The sequence below is a fragment of the Corvus moneduloides genome, chromosome 2 (genome assembly GCF_009650955.1).
Source record: "Corvus moneduloides isolate bCorMon1 chromosome 2, bCorMon1.pri, whole genome shotgun sequence".
Taxonomy (NCBI): domain Eukaryota; kingdom Metazoa; phylum Chordata; class Aves; order Passeriformes; family Corvidae; genus Corvus; species Corvus moneduloides.
In genome coordinates, this window is record NC_045477.1 from 115,912,349 (window position 1) to 115,931,289 (window position 18,941).

At 52.2% G+C, this 18,941-nt stretch overlaps 1 protein-coding gene across 10 annotated transcripts in view; it reads right to left on the bottom strand.

Moving 5' to 3' along the window:
- BCOR (BCL6 corepressor) overlaps positions 1–18,941 on the bottom strand; it is an 82,217-nt gene that overhangs the window by 28,447 nt on the left and 34,829 nt on the right. For 7 of the 10 annotated variants that reach the window (XM_032100928.1, XM_032100930.1, XM_032100927.1 and 4 more), the window contains exons 2-6: positions 10,789–10,918; positions 9,213–9,291; positions 5,459–8,287; positions 4,711–4,764; positions 4,074–4,257 (exon numbers count right to left, since the gene is read on the bottom strand). In XM_032100928.1, coding sequence (XP_031956819.1) covers positions 4,074–4,257; positions 4,711–4,764; positions 5,459–8,287; positions 9,213–9,291; positions 10,789–10,874 — 3,232 coding nt within the window. In that variant the 5' untranslated portion in view covers positions 10,875–10,918. The remainder of the gene's footprint in view (positions 1–4,073; positions 4,258–4,710; positions 4,765–5,458; positions 8,288–9,212; positions 9,292–10,788; positions 10,919–18,941) is intronic. The other 3 variants (XM_032100931.1, XM_032100933.1, XM_032100935.1) reach the window with 1 other exon arrangement.

Below are 18,941 nucleotides of genomic sequence, written 5' to 3' on the forward strand. Positions count from 1 at the left end.
GCTAAAAACTGCCTTCCCTCTTCCCTGGAGCAACCTCTCATTGTGCTCACTTATGCAAGGCACCTTTTATTCATCCAAGAACAGTAATGACTATCCAAATGCTAAAACCCAGTATTCAGCACGGAGATCACAACAACAGTAAGAAATTCCATAAGACATCCTCAGAATTCAATTCTGAGTATCCCATGGGGCAGAGGGAACCCAGCTGATTTCACTTTTCCCTCCATGTACCTCTGCTTGGGAGCTTTCTGCATTTTGTTTCATTCTGCCCAAGCCTACCACACTGCACAAACAAGCAACCACCACTCTTTTTCCCTTTTTCTTTTTGCACTATGTCCTGTGGCAGGAAGGTAATAACTGACCAGGGCAAAGGACATGTTTACTGCCTCCATCTTTCATTTGTTCCAGTGTACACACAGCTCAGCAAGAAAAAAGAAAAGCAGGGGATCACCATGCAAAGAGACACCAGCACCTCGCTACAACGCTAAGATCAATTGTGCAATGTGTTTTGGCACATCACACCATTTACCTTCACACCTACAAACTGCTTTAACTTCTTCCTCATAACCTCATGCCTTAAGAGCAGGCTTTTAATATATCGGGGTAATTGTGCCCAGCTAAGGTTTAAACAGGCAGTGTCTTCCATCCTAAACAACTAAATAGACAGGTAAAGTCATGCTCCCCAACCAAGAAATTCACAGCTTGTAGAATTTATTCAATCTTTCACACTCAAGCATGATTTTCAAAACCTCTGGAAGAGCTTTGTTACGAACCAACATGCGATCATCACATGCCCGTATTGATGCGTGTGTCCATGCCAATAGCTTAAATCACTTGATCTCTGAACAATCCTATGACTCATGACACATGCATCCCATAATTTATCATGTTTGTGCTATGAAAATGCACTGGAGCAGCATTGCCTCAGCAACATTTACAAGTCACCTTGGCAACAAAGCAGCTTTGCGGCTGCTCTCAGATGCCCGCTCTCAGATGCCCAGCAAAACCTAAACGAGATGGGAGAGAACTGAAGCACTTCTACTTTACTGCTCGGCTTTAATTGCTCATTAATTAGCTAACATGGCTACCTGCCTTAAATTGGGCCTTTAAAAAAAAAAAGGCAAAACAAAAACCTAAACAAAACAAAAGCCCACCTCTTTTACCCTTCTCCAGAAGGCTCGATGAAGCTTAAGGAGACTCCCAGTACAACAAAGCCATGCACTGCCAAGTCAGAAGAAAACTTAAGGAACCAGATATTATGCCTTCATCTGCTTCCAAAAAAGTCTATACACGTGCAGTACAGCTAGGAAAATCAGCAAGTCCTAGGACAAGCTAAAAAAAAGAGCAGTTTCCATCCCATCAGATGCCTCTGTAAGCATCACCTGCCTGTGCTATTTAGCCCTTTGTTGCACTGGTAGGTTTAGAGGAGCCAAGGGGGCAGGCAGCTGCCAGGGCCCCGATCAGCTCTGGTGCTCCATGCCAAGCACGGCTGCCACCGTGCCGAGGCGGCAGCGGGGGAGCCCTGGGAGTTGGCTCCATGCCACAATCACAGTTTTGGATGCAGTTTCCTTCCTCCCCGCCGACATCAGGCAGGTGAAGTGCTGGCAGTGGGGGCAGAACAGCTCACCGGTTTCACTCCTAAATTCCCTCCTCACGCAGGTAAAGGCATGGCTGTTTCACTTTCAGCTAGTGCCACACAAACATGAAACAGGGGGAAACAACTTTTCAAGCAGCAAGATCGCTTGCAGGAGGCAGAAGGGAAACAGACGAGGCTGCAAACCATCAGCTCGTTCCCGTTCAGGAGCTTTAAAGCCAAAAGCACCAACAGCGTGGTCAGAAATTGAAGGCAAAGGGAAGGCAAAAGATAAGCAGCCCTGGCTCTCACCGAAGGGGAAGAGAAGGCAGAGCTCCAGTCGCTCAGTGAGAGATGCATTAAGGCTGCCGGTGGCTTAAGCCCCAACAGAGAGCCCAAGCCACCACAGTAGAGGCATTCAAGAGGTGTGAAACTCGGCTTCCTGATTTATCAGCTGCTATCCCAAGGGGCAGGAGGTGGACCACCTCGATAAAAAACTTTTACTGAGACCTGAATCTGTACTGGTAAGTACTTGCTGCTGCCCAGAAGGGCAAAAAAAGGAGCTCCCTCAGCAGAACACACCCGTGCTTTTAGGAGTTTAGACATTTGGCCAAAGTCTGAAATAGCCTGTTAAGTCAGAGCTAATTAGCAGAGGAAAGGAATGAACTGAACATACTTTCCTTGCTTCCAACAGTTATTTAATAGTCTCAAACACATTTTAGCCAGCAGATTCAAGTGTCAGAGATCTCACTAAATGGTGAGTTTACAGACAAACCGTATCATCAGCCTTTTGCAAGGATGGGGGGAGGGGTTTCAGCATACAATTATGCTCTAACACTCATCCTCTCCACAGCCCCCTGCCATCCTTCCACAAGCAGCCCCATGTCCCTGAGCAAGCCTGCCTTCCCTCTCTCTCTTAATCCCCTGGGCCCCTCCCTCAGCTCCACAGCCCATCATCCTCCTCTTTGCTGAGCCCTCTCTGCAGCCAGAATAAGCTGCGGGACTGCTGCTGCCGCTGCTCTTCTAGCTTTCCAGCACAGCCAAGGTGGAATTTAACAGAGGACATCACCAGGGCATCCCAAGTCCTCTGAGGAGCAAGGAAGGCTGCAATGGGGACAGCAAGGGCGGCAGCCTGCCCAGCTCTCAGCTTTTACACGGGGACTGCAAAGGAAGCTGTGCCTTCCTCCCTGCAGCTACCTCAACAGAGCTTGGAAAAGGAAAAGGCTGCCCAGCTTCCAGAGCCTCAGCCTGCCTCTCCCCACCCTGGTACCCTCTCCACTTCCACAATTAAAACTTTCCCTTGCTGTTTTGCCAGGCCGATTTTTGTTGAGGCTGTTATTTCAGCAATAGCAATACCACAGTAACTTGATTTAGGTGAGTAACTGAGCAAGTACGATTGACCAGCGTGCTCTCTGCCAAAAGCATTAACCAAAGACCAGAACAATAATTCAAAGTTATTAAATTGCCTGAACGAAATTTTCTACTAGCCCTACCCATGAATCTCCACCTACAGAAGAGCACACTTAACCACTGAGTTACACAGTGCACAAACACACACACAAGGAGCAGCCTGCAGTGCGTTTCCTCTTGTTTTGCAATGCTTTCAGCACAGTTTTTTTTTCTGAGTTGTTCAAAACAAAGTAGCAACAGAAGGAACTGATCCATTCCTTAAATACATAGGTAAAACAAAAAAAACCTGTGGAAACTGACAGAAGCCATATGCTTACCAAGAGCACAAACAAAAAAGAAGTGATCTTTTCTTGCATACAGTAAAAAAATCCCCTAATACCATTTGTTTATTTTAAAGTTCATCTTAGTTTTAAGATGTTGCATTTCCCATAGTCCTCTGACACCCTGCCACAGCCTAGAGGGAACTGACAGCCCCACAGGGAATTTCACAGACTCTGCCTGCAAGAACCTGTGCCTCACATACCTCCCCAGCCACTGCAGCAGAAGTCACCCTGGCAAAGTAGCTTCTTATCATTTGGAGTCGTTACTGGCAGCTTTTATGGATAAGCCAGCCTGGCAAATCACATCCTTCCCCACTTCCCATCACTCTTCTGTCCTCCATCCCTGCTTTGCCTGAAGACTGCAATACTGGCATATCTCAGTGCTACTGCAACTTCAGGAAGCTGAACTCCTCCTTGCTTTCCTCTCTTCCCCCATCTCCCTTCCGTATTTAAAATATAACCTTGGACTTTTGCGTTCACTGACTGATGCAGCACCCCATCAGTCAAAAGGAGGATCTCTCTAAGGCAGGAACTCAGTGACAGGCAGTTAACTTATCTCCTGAAAAGCAGGTACAATGGCAACCAGAAACTTGCAAACCCCAAAACAAGCACAGAGGGCACCAGCCATGGCAACTCAGCACCTGCAGAGGATGAGGTCAGTGACTTTCACCAGCAACATGGTGAGAACACGAAGATTTGCTTGCTTTGCTGCAAGCTGCCATGGCACAGAGACACATACACGCTTCAGAAAGCCATCTAAATTCGCTTACATCTGTCATTGTCATTTTGGTCAGCAATGGCATCTTCCAGAGCAACAGACTTTGGCTTCTTTTCACTGTTTCCTTTCAAGTTTTCCCAGTCTGCCTGGCTGAATCTGCAGACCTCTGAGTCTTTGGTAGCTGTTTGGCCTTCTCTCTCTTTCATCTCCAACTCTGAGAAGCGCATCATTGCACGCTAGAAAGAGAATTGATATGAAAAAAAGTCTTGCAATAAAAACTACTTCATTTACCTTACCTTATATGAAAGCATTTCCAAAGAAAAAATTGACTCAAAACCAAGGTTTCAGATAGATAGTTAAGGGTAGGAGTATAACACACCTGACTTGTAAAACAGCGTTCTAGCATCTTATAAGCAAATAGCCACACAATTCTTTCATATATAAGTACATATATATAAAAGATTATATATAAATGTATATTATATATAAAACAAAAACATTCCATTTTGGAGGTAAAAAGAGACAAAAACAAAAAGAAATAAAGTAAAATAAAATAAAAACAACAACACAAAACCATACAATGAATAAAAAACGACCATGGCCCACAAACTTCCCTTTGTGTATTTGGAAATGAAATTTAACTCAAAGGTTTATGTAAGAGTCTAGTAATAAAAATTTGAAGAACTGACCTCACAGTAAGCAGCAGGTAGACATAAAATACTGTCCTCTTGTAATCCTTCCATCTATGTAATTAAAATGGGCACTCAATGGATCATTTAGATAATTTCATCCATTTTTATAAGCATAAACCAATTCTTTTCTTAACAATGCAAAACAATTTGGCTTAACTCATCCCTTCATTATAAGTAAAACACCCTAAGAATATTCCTACACAGCATCTGTCTATCATCCCTTAGCATCAACCTCAATACCTCTCCTACTCTTCCCTACGCGCTCGCTTGGCACCAACGTTGCCTGAGACCCACTAATGCATGGCTGCGACTCCTTGCCATCCAACAGCACATTTGGCATGCTAATCACAACTTCTGGGTACGCTGTGCTAGCTGGCACTACAGGCCAGCCGAGAAATTACAGCCAGCACCAAGGTAACATGCATGCCTGTCCGACTCCCCTCGAAACTGCACAAACATTGCATTGACGTGCATTAACATTTGTATCAGATCTTAGTAAAAGCCCTTTAAAGCTCACTAGCCCATACATACCTATAAGCCACACATACTATTCTTTACATCGCCTCACTCTCACTAACAAACTTACTTTGCTATTTAAAACCATTTCCGGCGAGTACAACCCAACAAAAAGAATTTCTGGTCTCCCCACTTGTGTTGCTTCTCTCAACTTTAAAAACTCAACTGTGACTTGCAACAGAGAAATAACGACAAAAAGCGCGGCGGTCATTGGACCGCGCGGACTCACCTGCAACGCCCGCTGCTCCCGGCTGAGCTGGCTAGAGTCAGCGTAGAGTTCAGTCGTCACACACTTGAATCGGTCACCTACATAACCGGCAGAGTTTGCGATCCTCTTGGCCAACTTCGACGGCTTGGGTTTCAGTATTTTGCCATCGGCAGACTCCGCGTCGTCGGCTCCATCTTTGGTATAGGTCTGGTTGGCATCAATGCTCGGCGGCGCAGTTCCCATGCAGAACGGCTTTGCGTCCTCCTGCACCTTGCCAAAAGCCAGAGCTGGAGTATCGCTCTCGTGCACGCTTTCCAAGAAAACAGGCGAAGGCTGGACCGCCACTCTCTCTTTAGGCTGGCTCACAGATAAATCTTCTTTCCTTAAGCCGAACACTGATGAACTCTGGGCTTGCTTGAAATTATAGGTTTCGTGAACATCATTATTTCTTCCAAACTCCTCTCTCATTACAATAAAATCTCTGTGCTGCGACGCCTGCTCTACCTTGTGCTTTGTAGGGTCATTAGTCTGATTACTGCCTTCTGTAGCAAAGCTGGCTTTCGCTGTGTTTGCTTCACTCTTAGCCTCTTGCTCGTCTCGCAGAAGATCCGGGAAGAGGTGTTTGTCGCTTTTTGCAGAGTTTTTGCTATGGCCAGAGCTCTGGTGCAATTTCACGCTCTTGTCACTGGGCATTTCGAAATGCATCTTCCCACCACTCTCCAGGAGCTCTGGCAACCGGCCCCGCAGAGCAGGGTCCTCATAGCGGACTCTCTCGTGAGACCGTGACCTCCGATCTGTCTTCTCCTCTTTGTTGATCTCCAAAGCAGAATGCTGCAACAGCATGGGGTGCACCATCCCCACTCCCAGTGCATCCTGGTAGGTCATGAACTCCCCCCTTCCAGCTGGCAGGCTGTAAGGGAGGCCAGGTTTGGGAGCCAGGTGGGTGGGGTAGAGGCTGCCATTGGGCAGCAAGACAGGGTGTGGGTAGACGTGTCCTTTCCCATGGAGGGTGAGAGGGCTGATGGCAATCCCCTCCGGCACTGGATATGGGAGGTAACTCCTGGGGTAGGGCAGAGGTGGGGAGCGAAATGCCTCATTGGGTGGCAGGAAGATGGGGCTGGAGGCCAGGGCAGTCTCAGTCGCCTTGAAGTTGGCTTCCTGACCACAGGATTTGGCCACCTTAGTGCTGTGTTTCGCAGGAGTGGCGACGGGCTGCCCGACGTGCTGTATAACCGAGGCGGTGCTCTCCGCAGAGCTCCGGGCCGTCTTGGCGCAATCCACGTTGGCATTGGGAGCTGGTGACGCTGATGCTGGCCGCCCCCCCGCTGACACCGCCCCCGAAACGCTGCCGACCACTGCCTCCGTGCCACCCATCCTGGGGCAGGAGGAACTCCGCGGCTGTGGCATAACCCAGTCCAGTGCCTTGTTTTTCAGTTGGACATTTTTCCCAGCCTCCTCACTGGGGCTGGGACCAGGAACGATCCAGGAGGATGGTGCCGTGCTGATAATTTCAGGCCTGTAGATGGGGCAGCTGTTCCCAGGAGAAATGGTTTCTTTCTGAACGATGTCACTGCCTGGCAAGTGCGTCCCCCCTCCTGCCCTTCCATGCACCAGCACGGTTGGCATAATTTTCTTACCATGGTCTGACTTGCCAGCAGTTTCTGCATCAACCACTTTTGCCGACAAGTCCAGCGGTTTGTCGGTGACGTCTTTGGTCGGAGTCTGCTTTTCCAGGAGTGGGGGAGACCTGCTGTCTTTCCGGTCATGGCCAGCCTTCCGTGTATGGGGGGCAGATGGCAGGGGTGTCTCCCCAGCATCACTGCCTTTGGGAAGCTTCCCGTTGGAGAGACGAGCAGGTGGAAATTCACTGCCGATGTTCACATAGGGCTTTGGGAGCGTAACAGCAGAAGAGGGAGAGGTGGTGATCCTGGGGAAATGTTTGTGGAAATCGGCATAGGCATCCCCAACCTGGGTGGGCAGGGGGAGGCGAGGGGACGGCCGGGGCGAGTGCGGCAGCAGGAGTGCAGGATCTGCAGGCAAGTTGGCAGGGGCTGGCTTGGCGGTGGGGACCCGGGGCTGCTTGCTGCTCTGGATGTGGGGGTAGGCATGCGTGTCGACAGGGTTGCCTGGGCTCACCCCCATCTTCCACGATAAGCTCTTATCCGGACAGTGCACCAAAGGTGGGATTGCTGGTGAAGCTGAAGCAGTCGAGAGCCTCATGGGTGATGCCAGCGACGAAGGGATGTGAGGGGCAACGTAGTGGGAGGGAGGCAGGTATAAAAAACGTTCACCGTTTGTACATACGGGCGAGTAAGCCAGGTGCTGCGGTAAGCTGTAGGTGGACTGCTGAGGTAGCAATGCCTTGTACATGTTCAACGAATACTTATTTGGTGAGTCAAGGAAAGGGTATATGGTGGGCGTTGCGCCCTCCATGTAGGGGTTTACCCAGGGGAGCCTTAGGTAACTAGCACCATTGACACCAAGGGGACTCTGCCTGTCACCTGCAGCTCGGTCCAAACCCAGTGTCTCCCCTGTTGGGACAGAGTTTTTTTGTATTCCAGGTGGCGCTTTGTATATAGCGCTGAAGCCGTTCGGGGCTTTTCCAGAGACAGCTGCGCTTTCCACCGCTTCGGGGGGATTAGACTTAAACTGTATCTCTGGATTTCTTTCAGGAGTAAATCCCAGGCTGGCTATCGAACCCGTAGCATCCCGTGATTTTTCCGAGCCAAGTCCGCACAAGCTGGAATAGACAATGCTGCTGGGGACTCTGAGTCCTTCTCGCATGAGTCCAGACCTGTCCATACTCAGAGCTGCAAGACTGTCAATGCGATGTGCTGTAGTCGCATCCACCTTTACAGAACAAGAAGCATGTTACTTTCACATCTCACTAACATGACTACCATTCAGGCTACAGATAGATCAGCATTTTGGAAGAGAAACAGTAACAATGCAAACATGCTGTTTTTGTGAAAACGTACAGAGGCTGATTACGCTGGAAAATGGAAGAACAGGAACCTACGGAGCAATATGTATAACACCACAAACATCAACACCAATCTCCCCAAATCCAAAATTCAAACAGCCGGGAACAAAGGCATGAGGACCCAAGCAGCCGGAGTGGCCCAGAGACGATGCTTAGTGGCACCGCTCCTGTGCAACCACTGGCCTTTCAGCCCCAGCCTTGCCAGAGCAAGACGATGTGGGTTGTGGCATAGAGACCAGAAAGAGAAGGATGAAGGGCCTCTCCTCCTCATCCTCCTCCTCCTCCTCCAGGACCTCTCCCTCAACTGCAGCTCTGCTCTGGGGCTTGCCACCGCCACACAATTCATGGCACAAGACATCTGAGGATGCAGCACGAAGAAAGGTCTGCCATCGAATTTCTTTCCCACATGCTGCTCCCCATGTAGATTCAAAGAAAGGAAAAGCCTCACCAACTTTGCTGGAACATTGATGTTCTTAATGCTTACGTGAACTATTTTTGTTACACATGCTGGTATTCCGCATGGCATTATTCGTAACAGCAAAATTAAGAACCTGACGTCATACAACAACACACATCACAAAGCATCAAGAGATTAACGAGATAAATAAACAAAGCCCCAACTTCACTGTTTCACAGAAACAACGTGCATGTGCCCAAGCCCACTAGGGCTGCAACAGGAAGGTGTTTTAATCATTTCTCCAAATGGATCGCGTAATAACAGCCAAGGGCAGGAGTCGCGGTGGGGAGGACAGGCACGGATTCATCTGCAGCACGAAGCTTTTAACTTCTTACCACACTGTGATTCAGGTGATTTTCCTCCCTCAACTCCAGTCTGCTTTTCGGTGCATCACCATCATTAACGGGAATTTTCCTATTGAAAAACAGAAGCTTACTATTTGAAAACATCCTGTGCATCTTGGATCAGTATGGTATCATATCACCTCCGTATTTTGATTCCCCAAGAGAAGTCCCATGAGATAACATATTTATCCTTCTCCGTACCCATACATGGCGACTACTTTGAAAAGCAAGAACCATTTGAAAATAAGCATAAAGGGGTTTGACGAGAACACACCAAGCACATCTCAGAGCAGCCTCCTCCAAAGCAAGCAGTTTTTGTCAAGGTCTTCTCTTTTGCTCCTTGCCCTTTCCTTTTTCCAGGGTGAGAATATCCCATTTTAAACACACTCTGTTCATATACCATCCATAAACACTGCTGAGGATAAAATCAAAACACACACGCTAATATCATACGAACATCAGCTCTTCCATGCTAAAGAGAGAGCTGCACATCTGTGCCATACCAGTGTTGCAGCACTGGGACTTGTTATCACAGAAATCACCAATAAAGAATATACCTTAGTGCCGAATTCCAAATCCCAGGGATAAAAATCGCTGACATGCAGCAGAAGGAAAGTTTCAGCATTACCCAAAAGAACTCCTTTCAATCAAAGTGCTTAAAGGCACATCAGCACCATAAAGCAGAAATGCGATTTTAATCCATTTGTTTTTAAAAGATGCACCTTCCCTGCAAGTAGCACATACAGTTATTATCCCTAAACAACTGGGAGGAAAGTGGGGAGAGAGGGTGAGAAAGCTCGATGAGAAAGTGAGATGCTTGGTTGTTTTCTTTCAGCTTATGTTTGCAAATAGTATTCCCTGCAAAGACCAAAAACTTCCACCAGCTTTTTGGAGGCTTTTCACACAACAGTGAGAACAGGGAATGAGAAGACAGAAAAGCACTAAAACCACACAAAACTGGCACAGAGAACTGGAGGCATATCTGCAGCTTCTGTCCAGCATCATTTTGCTTTTTAAAATGCTGGGATTTAAGGTAAGGGGACACCTGCCAGTGCCTGTGTCACCCCATTGAAGACTGTAATTTTGATCATCAATTGAATTACATTCAGCAGGAAAAAAGGTGGGGAGGAGGAGAAATTCACTTGTGGAAGACAGGCACTACTGATCCTATCTCACATGACAAGCTGTTGGTCCAAAGGAAGGGAACACCAAGTTGCAGGCACAAGCCCCTCTGCTGCAGAGTCACGACAAGAACACGTGCACTATTTGGTTTAATTCCCCTTCACAAATGCAAAATAATAAGTTAAGTGTAAAAGCACATTCGAAGGCTGCTTTGGGGGCATCCCTACTTCACTGACCCAGGTTGCCTGTTCAGTAGTAAATGAGCATCTGCTCTACTGCTCTCAGGCACATCTTGACTCTCTCCCTTTGCCCTCCCTCCAAGCTGGGCTGATCTCGATGCAAGGTGGCAGCTTTCTGCTCCAGTGTTAGGGAAGCGAGCAAACTCCAAGACCTCGCTCTGCAGAATTACAGTGTGGTTTAACTTGCCAGAAGCTTAAATATTTACCTGTCTTCATTAATTCCACACATGCGGACCCTTTCATTGCTCATCCAGCTATGAACGTTGCCATACAGGGGAGTTGCAGAAAGCATGACGTCTTCTTAAAAATCAACGCTTTTCTTCACGGTTTTATATTCTATTAAAAAAAAAGAAGGAAAAAGAAAAAAGGAAGAAAAAAAAAAAGTTGAGCAGATTTGTCTAGGAGGAAGTGCAAACATCACAGCGGAGCAGCCAGCCTCCCTCCGGGTGATTAATAATGAATGCAGGATTGGTGCGGGGAGTGAGCTGCCTACGTTAACCGCTAAGGGAGATACCCGGCAATAAAGGAGCAAATTGAGGGCATTTATAGGTCAGAGGAGATGGATCTTTTCCCCAGCGCACATCCAGAAAATTAAGAATCATTCCAGACTATCGACAAATAAAAGTTTCTCCACAGCATTTCATTTCCACAAGAAATAACTCAGCCGGCCAAGTACACACCAGCCCCCAAATCTTCATCTCACATAGACTGAACCAAGGAGGGAGACCCCATGAGCCTGGGGGAACATTCAAACAACCCACAGGCGCTCACAGAAGTCCTGCACTAGGAACACACAGGAGCAGGAGGGCATGGCAAGAACAACCACATACCGTGTGTATTAGCTACACTGATTGCTGATAAGGCTTTTACAGGAGGACTTAAAACTGAAGAGACACTGCTACAGAAGGCATCTAAATAAAAACCTCCCTTTTAGCGTCTGCACATGACTAACTTGGAGAAAGGGGTTAAAAATAGTAAGTGGGTTGGCGAGCTCCCCACCCCTTGATTTGATTAAGCACGGAGCCCTGGTGGCTTCTGCATCGGAGCTGCTGCTGCTGCTGCTGCTGCTGCTGCTGCTGCTGCGAGTGCTTTCAGTAATTCAATGATGCCTGCTCACTCCAGGGAAAGAAATCATTAGCGGGCTCACTGGAGAAGTATTAGCAGTCCAAGAGGATCGGCGCCGTGTGCAGCCGGAGAGGCAGGTGAAAGGTAACCACATTTTCGCATCCAGCGGCAGAGAGGGAAAGGCTTTTCCTCCCCTCTACCTTGCCTAACGCCACCTCCGCTCGCATTAAATTCTAGTTTGCTGCATGAGCGAAGTGTCAGGACAAGCTGCGTTTTATTAACAGGATTATCGCGGCGCATGATTTATTCCAGTGCAAGATTTTAATTGCTCTTCGGAGGTTGAGTCGTTTCTTTTGACTGAGCTTCAGCCTGCATCCTGCTGCTAAATGCTGGGTTAATAAGTAGGGGGAGCCTTTAATGCACAGGATATCCCTCAGCTCTTCCTCTCTCACAAAAATAGAAGCCTTTAAGCAGGAGGCATGATACTCCTTTTACACACACACACAAGCCAGTAACGGGCGATTGACCACTGGGAGTTTAATGCCTAACGTCTCCCAAAGCATCCATGCTTCCCCAGCAAACTCATTTCCTTTGTCAGGCTACAAAATATGCAAATGATCACTTTGGCATTTAATGGGGAAGAAGCCCAGATTGGGCCTTTAACACAATACTTCACACACGTTCAGAGAGGTTTAAGAACTGAAACGGCAGGAAAGCCTTGTTCCCCAACACTTTTTTCTCCCCTCAGAGAGGCCTTTTGTGCAAAACTCCACGTCTGGAACAAATGTATATTAATGAAACGGCATGTTGACCCTCCTTTCTCCACAACGGTTAGCTTTTCCTAATGAAGTCCGCACAAATCGCCGCGAGGAAACAAAAATCCGCAGAGGTTAGTTACCGCGCTATCATTCAAAAGGAGTTATTTCACTGGAAAGACGTTTTCTGGACAGATTTACTGGTTTCCAGATGCGCCGCTCGTAATGTTTTCAATAGAGGCAGCAGCAGCATGGAGAGAGTGATTTAGGGTTTTACGTAAGGTTAGTAGCCACCCCGTGCGCTGCCTCATCTGTAGGGGACAGACATCGGCTCGGAGAAGGGCCTCGACAGCGCACGGCCCCGCTCCCTGTGCCCCGCTTTCCTTTGGGGCCATGGCTCCTCAAGAGGGGCTGCCTGTGCCCGCCCGGTTTCCTCGGTGGAAATGTATCATTAAGATAAGGCGAGGTGCCTGAACTAGAGCACATCAATCCCCTGACACGTGTAGATAGTGAAATGCTGAAGTTGCGTGGGGGGAGCGAGAGCTTCCCCAGTCAAAGCAGTAATCAGGAGGCCCCATGTCCCACAGCCACCACCACCCGAGCAAGGGCAAAGCCCGCCCGAATGCAGGGAGGTGGTGGGACGTCCCGGGGCCACTGGGCAGGTCAGAGCCCGCGCCCCCGACGGCTGCCAGCCCCCGCCCCAAAGCCACCCCTTGTCGCTGCGCGCCCCGGGTCCGCGCGTGTGTGCGGTTATAATCATCGCCGCCCTGATGAACTTCTTGTGAACTGTTTAGAAGTGGAGGTCTGCTGAACGAGCAGCGGCGCCACTGCCAGCCATAATTTCATTGCAACAAGCAGCAGACTTTTAACTCTTCGCACACCCTGTCCCTCCCCCTCCTCTCTCTCTCCCCACAAGCAGCTGCCTGTCGGGGATGCCGGCTCGCAGGGGACTCCAGAGGCTCGGCCAAACGCCGGCAGTGCCACAAGCGCTGTGCGCTGCGGGGACGGGAGGGACAGTGGCGGGGGCGTGGGGGGCACTGCACCTATTTATACCCAGCTTCCGCGGGGGTGGGCGCAGCCGGTCCCGTTATGCAACCCCGACGGCGGGCTGAGCGCCCCAGCGCACGGAGGAAACCGAGGACACGTCTCTCCCTCCCTCCTCCTGTCACCCACCGGGCCACCGCCAGCGCGCCCCAGGGCGCCGCAGCCCCCCCCGGCCGCCCCCGCTGCGCGGCGCGGCGGGGCGCGGAGCGGGGCTCGGCAGCCGGAGCGCGCACGGCATTTCCTCCGGGAGGTGTCTGGCCGATAAAGCCATTTGCGGCTAAATATAGACGGTGATGCACGGAGGAGGGAGGGAGGGAGGAAGAGAGGGAGGGAGGCGCGGGGAGGGGGGGGGGGGGGAGAGAGTGAGACGCGCAACGCACACGCGGTTCCGCAGCGATGCCGCCGTGTGAAACCAGTTGTGAAAAGCGCCTGCAAGCACTAACCTGCCTCCCGGCGTGGTGCCGAGCGGGGCCTCGGCGTGCCGAGCCGAGCCGCGCCGGGAACACCCACTCACCTCCCGCGCTGCCCGCGCCCCGCCGGCCCCGCGCCGCAGAGGCAGGCACAGGCACACACCGCACTGCTCGGGCAGCTGATTAAAAAGGGAAACGTTTGGGTCTCCCTCGCAACGTCAACAGACTTTTGGCAGCCATTGACGCCAGCAGCAGCAAAGTTTTGTTAACACGCTCCTGGCGTGGAAACGAGAAAAACCCGATGCCCGCGGGGAGGGGGAGAAAGAAGGAGGAGGAAGACTCCACTTCTCCGTGCCTCCGGGGGAAAGAGGTGGGGATGGCATCGCCAACCGGGACAGGGCAGCCTCCTCTTCCCCCCTCCCCCTCCACCCCCATGACCCCGGGGTGCCCGGCGGCGAGTTTGCGAGGTGAAAGTCGCAGCGAGGGGCGGAGGGGGGAGGTGGGTTGGAGGAAGCCCGGCGGGGCCGGTGGCTGCAGCGAGCCAGGAAGCGGGTCGGGAGGAGAATTGCAGCGGCGCACGAGTTCCCTTTTGGCGCCTTTACTCTTTTCCACCTCCGAGCTCCGCCTGGCAGCCCGCCAGTTTCCACTGCACAAGCCACGGAGCCGGCAGCAGCAGCGGCAGCGCAGCGGCAGCCGGCGGGGAGGGCTACGCGGGTATAAAAAAAACCTCTGCGAGAGCCGATGGCACCAACGGAGCGCCGGGAGCTTCGGCAAACAACCCGGCCTTTCGGATATTAAAAGCGATGCGATAAATTACCGGCCTCTGATCCCTCCCCCACATCTCACACACCCACACCCTCACTCCCTCCCCCCCCCCCCCCCCCACCGCCCCGTCGCCACCCGGTTCCAGGCCACTGGAAGGATCATTTCTAGATTTGTGAAAATCCCTGAGAAAGAAGTGAAAAGCAGTCGGGGACTCGTAGCGATCTACTTCGATTAGCCCTCAGCCCCGTTCATCTGGAGCTTGATTTAAAGGGCAGCGCTCGCACGGTATTTATAAGCTTAAATACGGGCTGATGCTTATGAATGTGTTTAGGTACCTCGTTTATCTTGTACCTCCGACTTACATATTTACGACTTACAGAAACAACGATCTGTGCCACGGCTAGAAAGGAGACTTCAGAGACACCGTATTGCTGCACCGTTTACAATGCGCCGTATAAAGCTCTGGCAGCAGCCAGCGATCTAATATTAGACAAGTGTTTAAAGAACAAGGTTGGCTGCGCTTTTTATATATATATATGTGTGTGCGTATATATATATATATATAAAAAATAAGATATACTGTGGGTTATTTTTTGCAATCTCCACACGACATCACCGCTAGTGACACGTTTTGTAAACCAGAGGAGGAAGCTGCAGACTAAGTAGCCGCCGCACGGATCCGCGGATTAGAGAAGAAGTTTGACCTTTACCCGGGACGTGTGGCATTTCATTTAACCATAAAGCTAAGCACAATGCGCCAGCGAGATCGCTAAACCGATTTAAAATACATATTGAGTCATGCACGACAGTAGTGCATCTCGGTTTAGGCAGCGTGCAGGCAGCACAAGGGGGTCGGCGACTATTTTAAGGCTCTTGCCACAGCCACCCCCATCGTTCCCGTGTCCCCCCGTGTTCCCCCCTCCCGTGGCTCCCACACCGTCACGTGTCGAACAGCGACCGGGACTTTCTGCCGTGTAAACACGGCGCGGAGGAGCCGACCGGGGGCACCCGGGGCCGCCGAGGCAGCGCCAACGCCCGCAGCAGCGCCAGCGGGGCATCCTCCCCTGCCCGGGCACCGCCACGCCGGGCTGCCCGCCGCTCCGCGCCCGGCTCCGGCCCCACGGAGACACCCCCGGTGCAGCGGGGCTCTGGCGGGGGCGGCCCCTCCGGCACAGGGGGCCCGAGGGAGCGGCGGCCCCCGCGCCCCCCCGCGCCTCCTGTCACGCCTTGGACCCTGCACAGACAGGCGCTGCGCCGTAGCGGCAGCGGCGCGTTCCCCTTCCCATATGCTGCGAGGCGAATCATTGCATCGCTCTCAGCTGCCGGCGGCAGCCAAAAAGGGGGAGGAAAAAAAAAGTTTTCAATTAATGATAAGCCTAGGAACTGGGGAAGGGGGCGGGGGAGGAGGCCAATGAGGGAAAGTTAAAATGGCTGGCGATCCTTCAAATAACCCTGGCTGCCTCTCCCTAGAGCCCGCACGGCACTGCCTGCCGCGCAGCCTCGGGGGAAGACCCGGACCCCCAGGCACACGCTCCTCGGGGTCAAGGCTGCCTCAGGGGGCCAAGGATGCCTCCGCACACCGCGATGCCCATACCTGAAGGCTACGGGACATTCGCATGGCGGGGGGACTCACATTCCCTCCCTCCCTCTCCCTCCCTCCGGTTAAACCACATCGTGGGGGTGCGACAGAGAGGCTGCAAAGGCTCCCACACACACAGCGGGGGGGGGAGCTGAGGTGGCTGGTACCCAACTTTGAGGCATCACCGCATGAAGGATTTCCCAGAGATTCGCGGGAAACACCGACCTCGTCCGCCGCACTGGCAGCCCCGCACCACCACTACGGCGCCCGCCTCCGGGGCCCCCTCTCCCCCCCTCGGCGCAGGCGATGCCTCTGTCCCCCAGGCGCACGCCGCGGTGGCGGGCGGGCGGGATACGCGCTCCGGGGGGGCCGGGGGATTCCTGCCGCCGCTCCGGCCGTGCCGGGAAACAAGGCTACTGGAGGAGGCGGTGGCGGAGGAGGGAGCCACAAACGGGCTCAGCCACAGGAACCCGCGGGCTCCCGCGCAGACGGGGCCGCCCGGAGAGAGCCCGGGCTCCGTCCCGTCGCCCATCCGCCGTGGCATCTCCCTACCCAGGCCGTCCGCGCCATTTTAAACACACACAGACACGCGCGCGCGCACGGGAGCGAGGTTTCCGCTGCCAGAGACAACAGGCAGCGACCGAGCCCGCGCTGCGCAGGCGGAGCAGCGGCAGCAGTGGGAGAGGGACATACACACGCAAGCACACACACCCACGCACCGCGGGCCAGGCAGAAATGTGCATTTCAGGTAATTTAAGGCCGCATTCCCGGCGCGGGGAAGGAAAAGCGCAGGCCTGTGCCCCCCCCCCCCCCCCCAGCCCATTAAAACCCGCCGCGCACTCGGCATCCCGGGAGCCCTTCATTGTTGCCTTTATTCCATATGGCTTTTGCTTCCCTAGAGGGGGATAGAAAGAAAAAAAAAAAAGGGGGGGGGAAGAAAGGGAAAAAAACAGAAAAATACCACCAAGCCAGCCCCTTCCCCCCGCTCGTCCCCCATTGTTCGTCCGCGGGAAGCTGGGAGAGCGCAGCGCCACGGGCTCGCCATTAGCCGGGCTCCAGCGAGTCCTCCCCTGCCCCCAATAGCTCGGGAAACTTATGAGGCAGGGTGGGGGAGAACCCCCCCCACTGAATACAGAAGTCCCAGCGCTCATGCGAGAGTTGGGCGAAGGCCTGCGCTCACTTCCGCAACGTTATCCTTGCAGAAATACCGGAGCACGGCCCCCGTTTCCTTCCCCCAGCCCCCGCCGCACCCCAGGGGGGTGGAGTGATTAATAGGACGTACGCCCTTGGTTTCCCTCCGGCCACCCCGCACACCGCTCCCCGGCGCGGAGCCGCCGCGGCACGCTGGGCGGGGGCGGCCCCCCCACGCATCCGTCGGGGACGTTGGGAGATATTGATCACGGACGACTTCATTTTGCATAACTACGGCTGACAGGGCCTGTGGTTCCCTCATTTACGGAGCAACAGCTTCGCGGGGCTGAAGGGTAGGGAGCGGCTCCATCCGCTCCCCCAACACCCCCTCCCTCCCTCCCCCAGCGCCAGCCTCGCAGCCCCGCCGGGGGACGGCGGCTCCGCGCCTCATGCAGCAAATGGCCGCGCACAACAGGCAAATATTAAACTTAGGTGCCTCCGTCTCTCGTTTTACCTAGCGCAGCCGGCCTGGAAGCCTCTCGCTCCCCGCAGGGCTTTGTCTGCACAGCCACGCGAGGGCCAGGGCCGGGGCACGGGGACCTTCGGCGACCGCATGCAAGAAAAAGTGCTTGGCAAGTTGGGGGGGTTGTTCCTTTTTTTTTGTTTGTTTTTGTTTTTAAATTCCCTCCTCCTCCTCCCAACAACAAACAAATAAACAGCTCGGTTTCTCCTGAACAATGCATAAAAATTAGCCTCGCCCCAAAGTTTATGTCGGGTTTATGGCGCTAACGTTTCTCCTTAATGGGAAACGCTTTCCCGAGCACTTCTGGAAAGCGCTGGCGAGCCCTCAGTTACGAAAGCTGCATTACGAGCACCTCGACTAAATGTCTCCGCAACGTGTCCCGACCTCGCATCCACCACCTTCTCCAGACCTTTAGAGGAAACGCCTGTCCAGGGTGGGCAGAGCCAGCGCCAAACACCGCCCGACTCAGTGTGCGGAGAACACCGGGGGCAAAAAAAAAAAGGAAACCCAACAACACTCGAAAAAATATGAAGATAAAAAAGGAAAAAAAAAAAAAAAGAGGAAGAAAAAGGACATTAAAAGGACATAAAGTTGCCGGTAGCAGCGGTGCCCCGGCGGAGAGGAGGCAGCGTGAAGGCCGCCACCGGCCCTGCCTTCCCATCCCGGCCCTGCGCACCGAAACAAAGCAGCGAATCAACTGCGATGCAGATGGGCGGCTATGAATTTTTTGCTGCTGCTTAGAGCTTTAATTACTCGTTCTTGATCCGTGGGACTACGACACGACACCGCCAAGGTTAAAATGCCCTGAACAGCTCTGAGCAGATGTGAACGAGTTGGCAGACGCGCAAATGAGGTCTGCCTCTAAGCATGATAACAAGTGACTAATACATTGCATATCGCTGAAAGAAAATTATTTTTCTCTAATTTGCATTAGCTTCTTTTTTTTTTTTTTTAACGCCGCCGACATTCCCTCCTCAGAGGCAGCAGCATAATCCTGAAAATACTGCTCCGTGACTTTAAAAGATTTGGAAGGAGGCAGCAATTGCCAGTGTTTTGGCTATGCAAGTGTTTTGGCTATGCAGGCTTG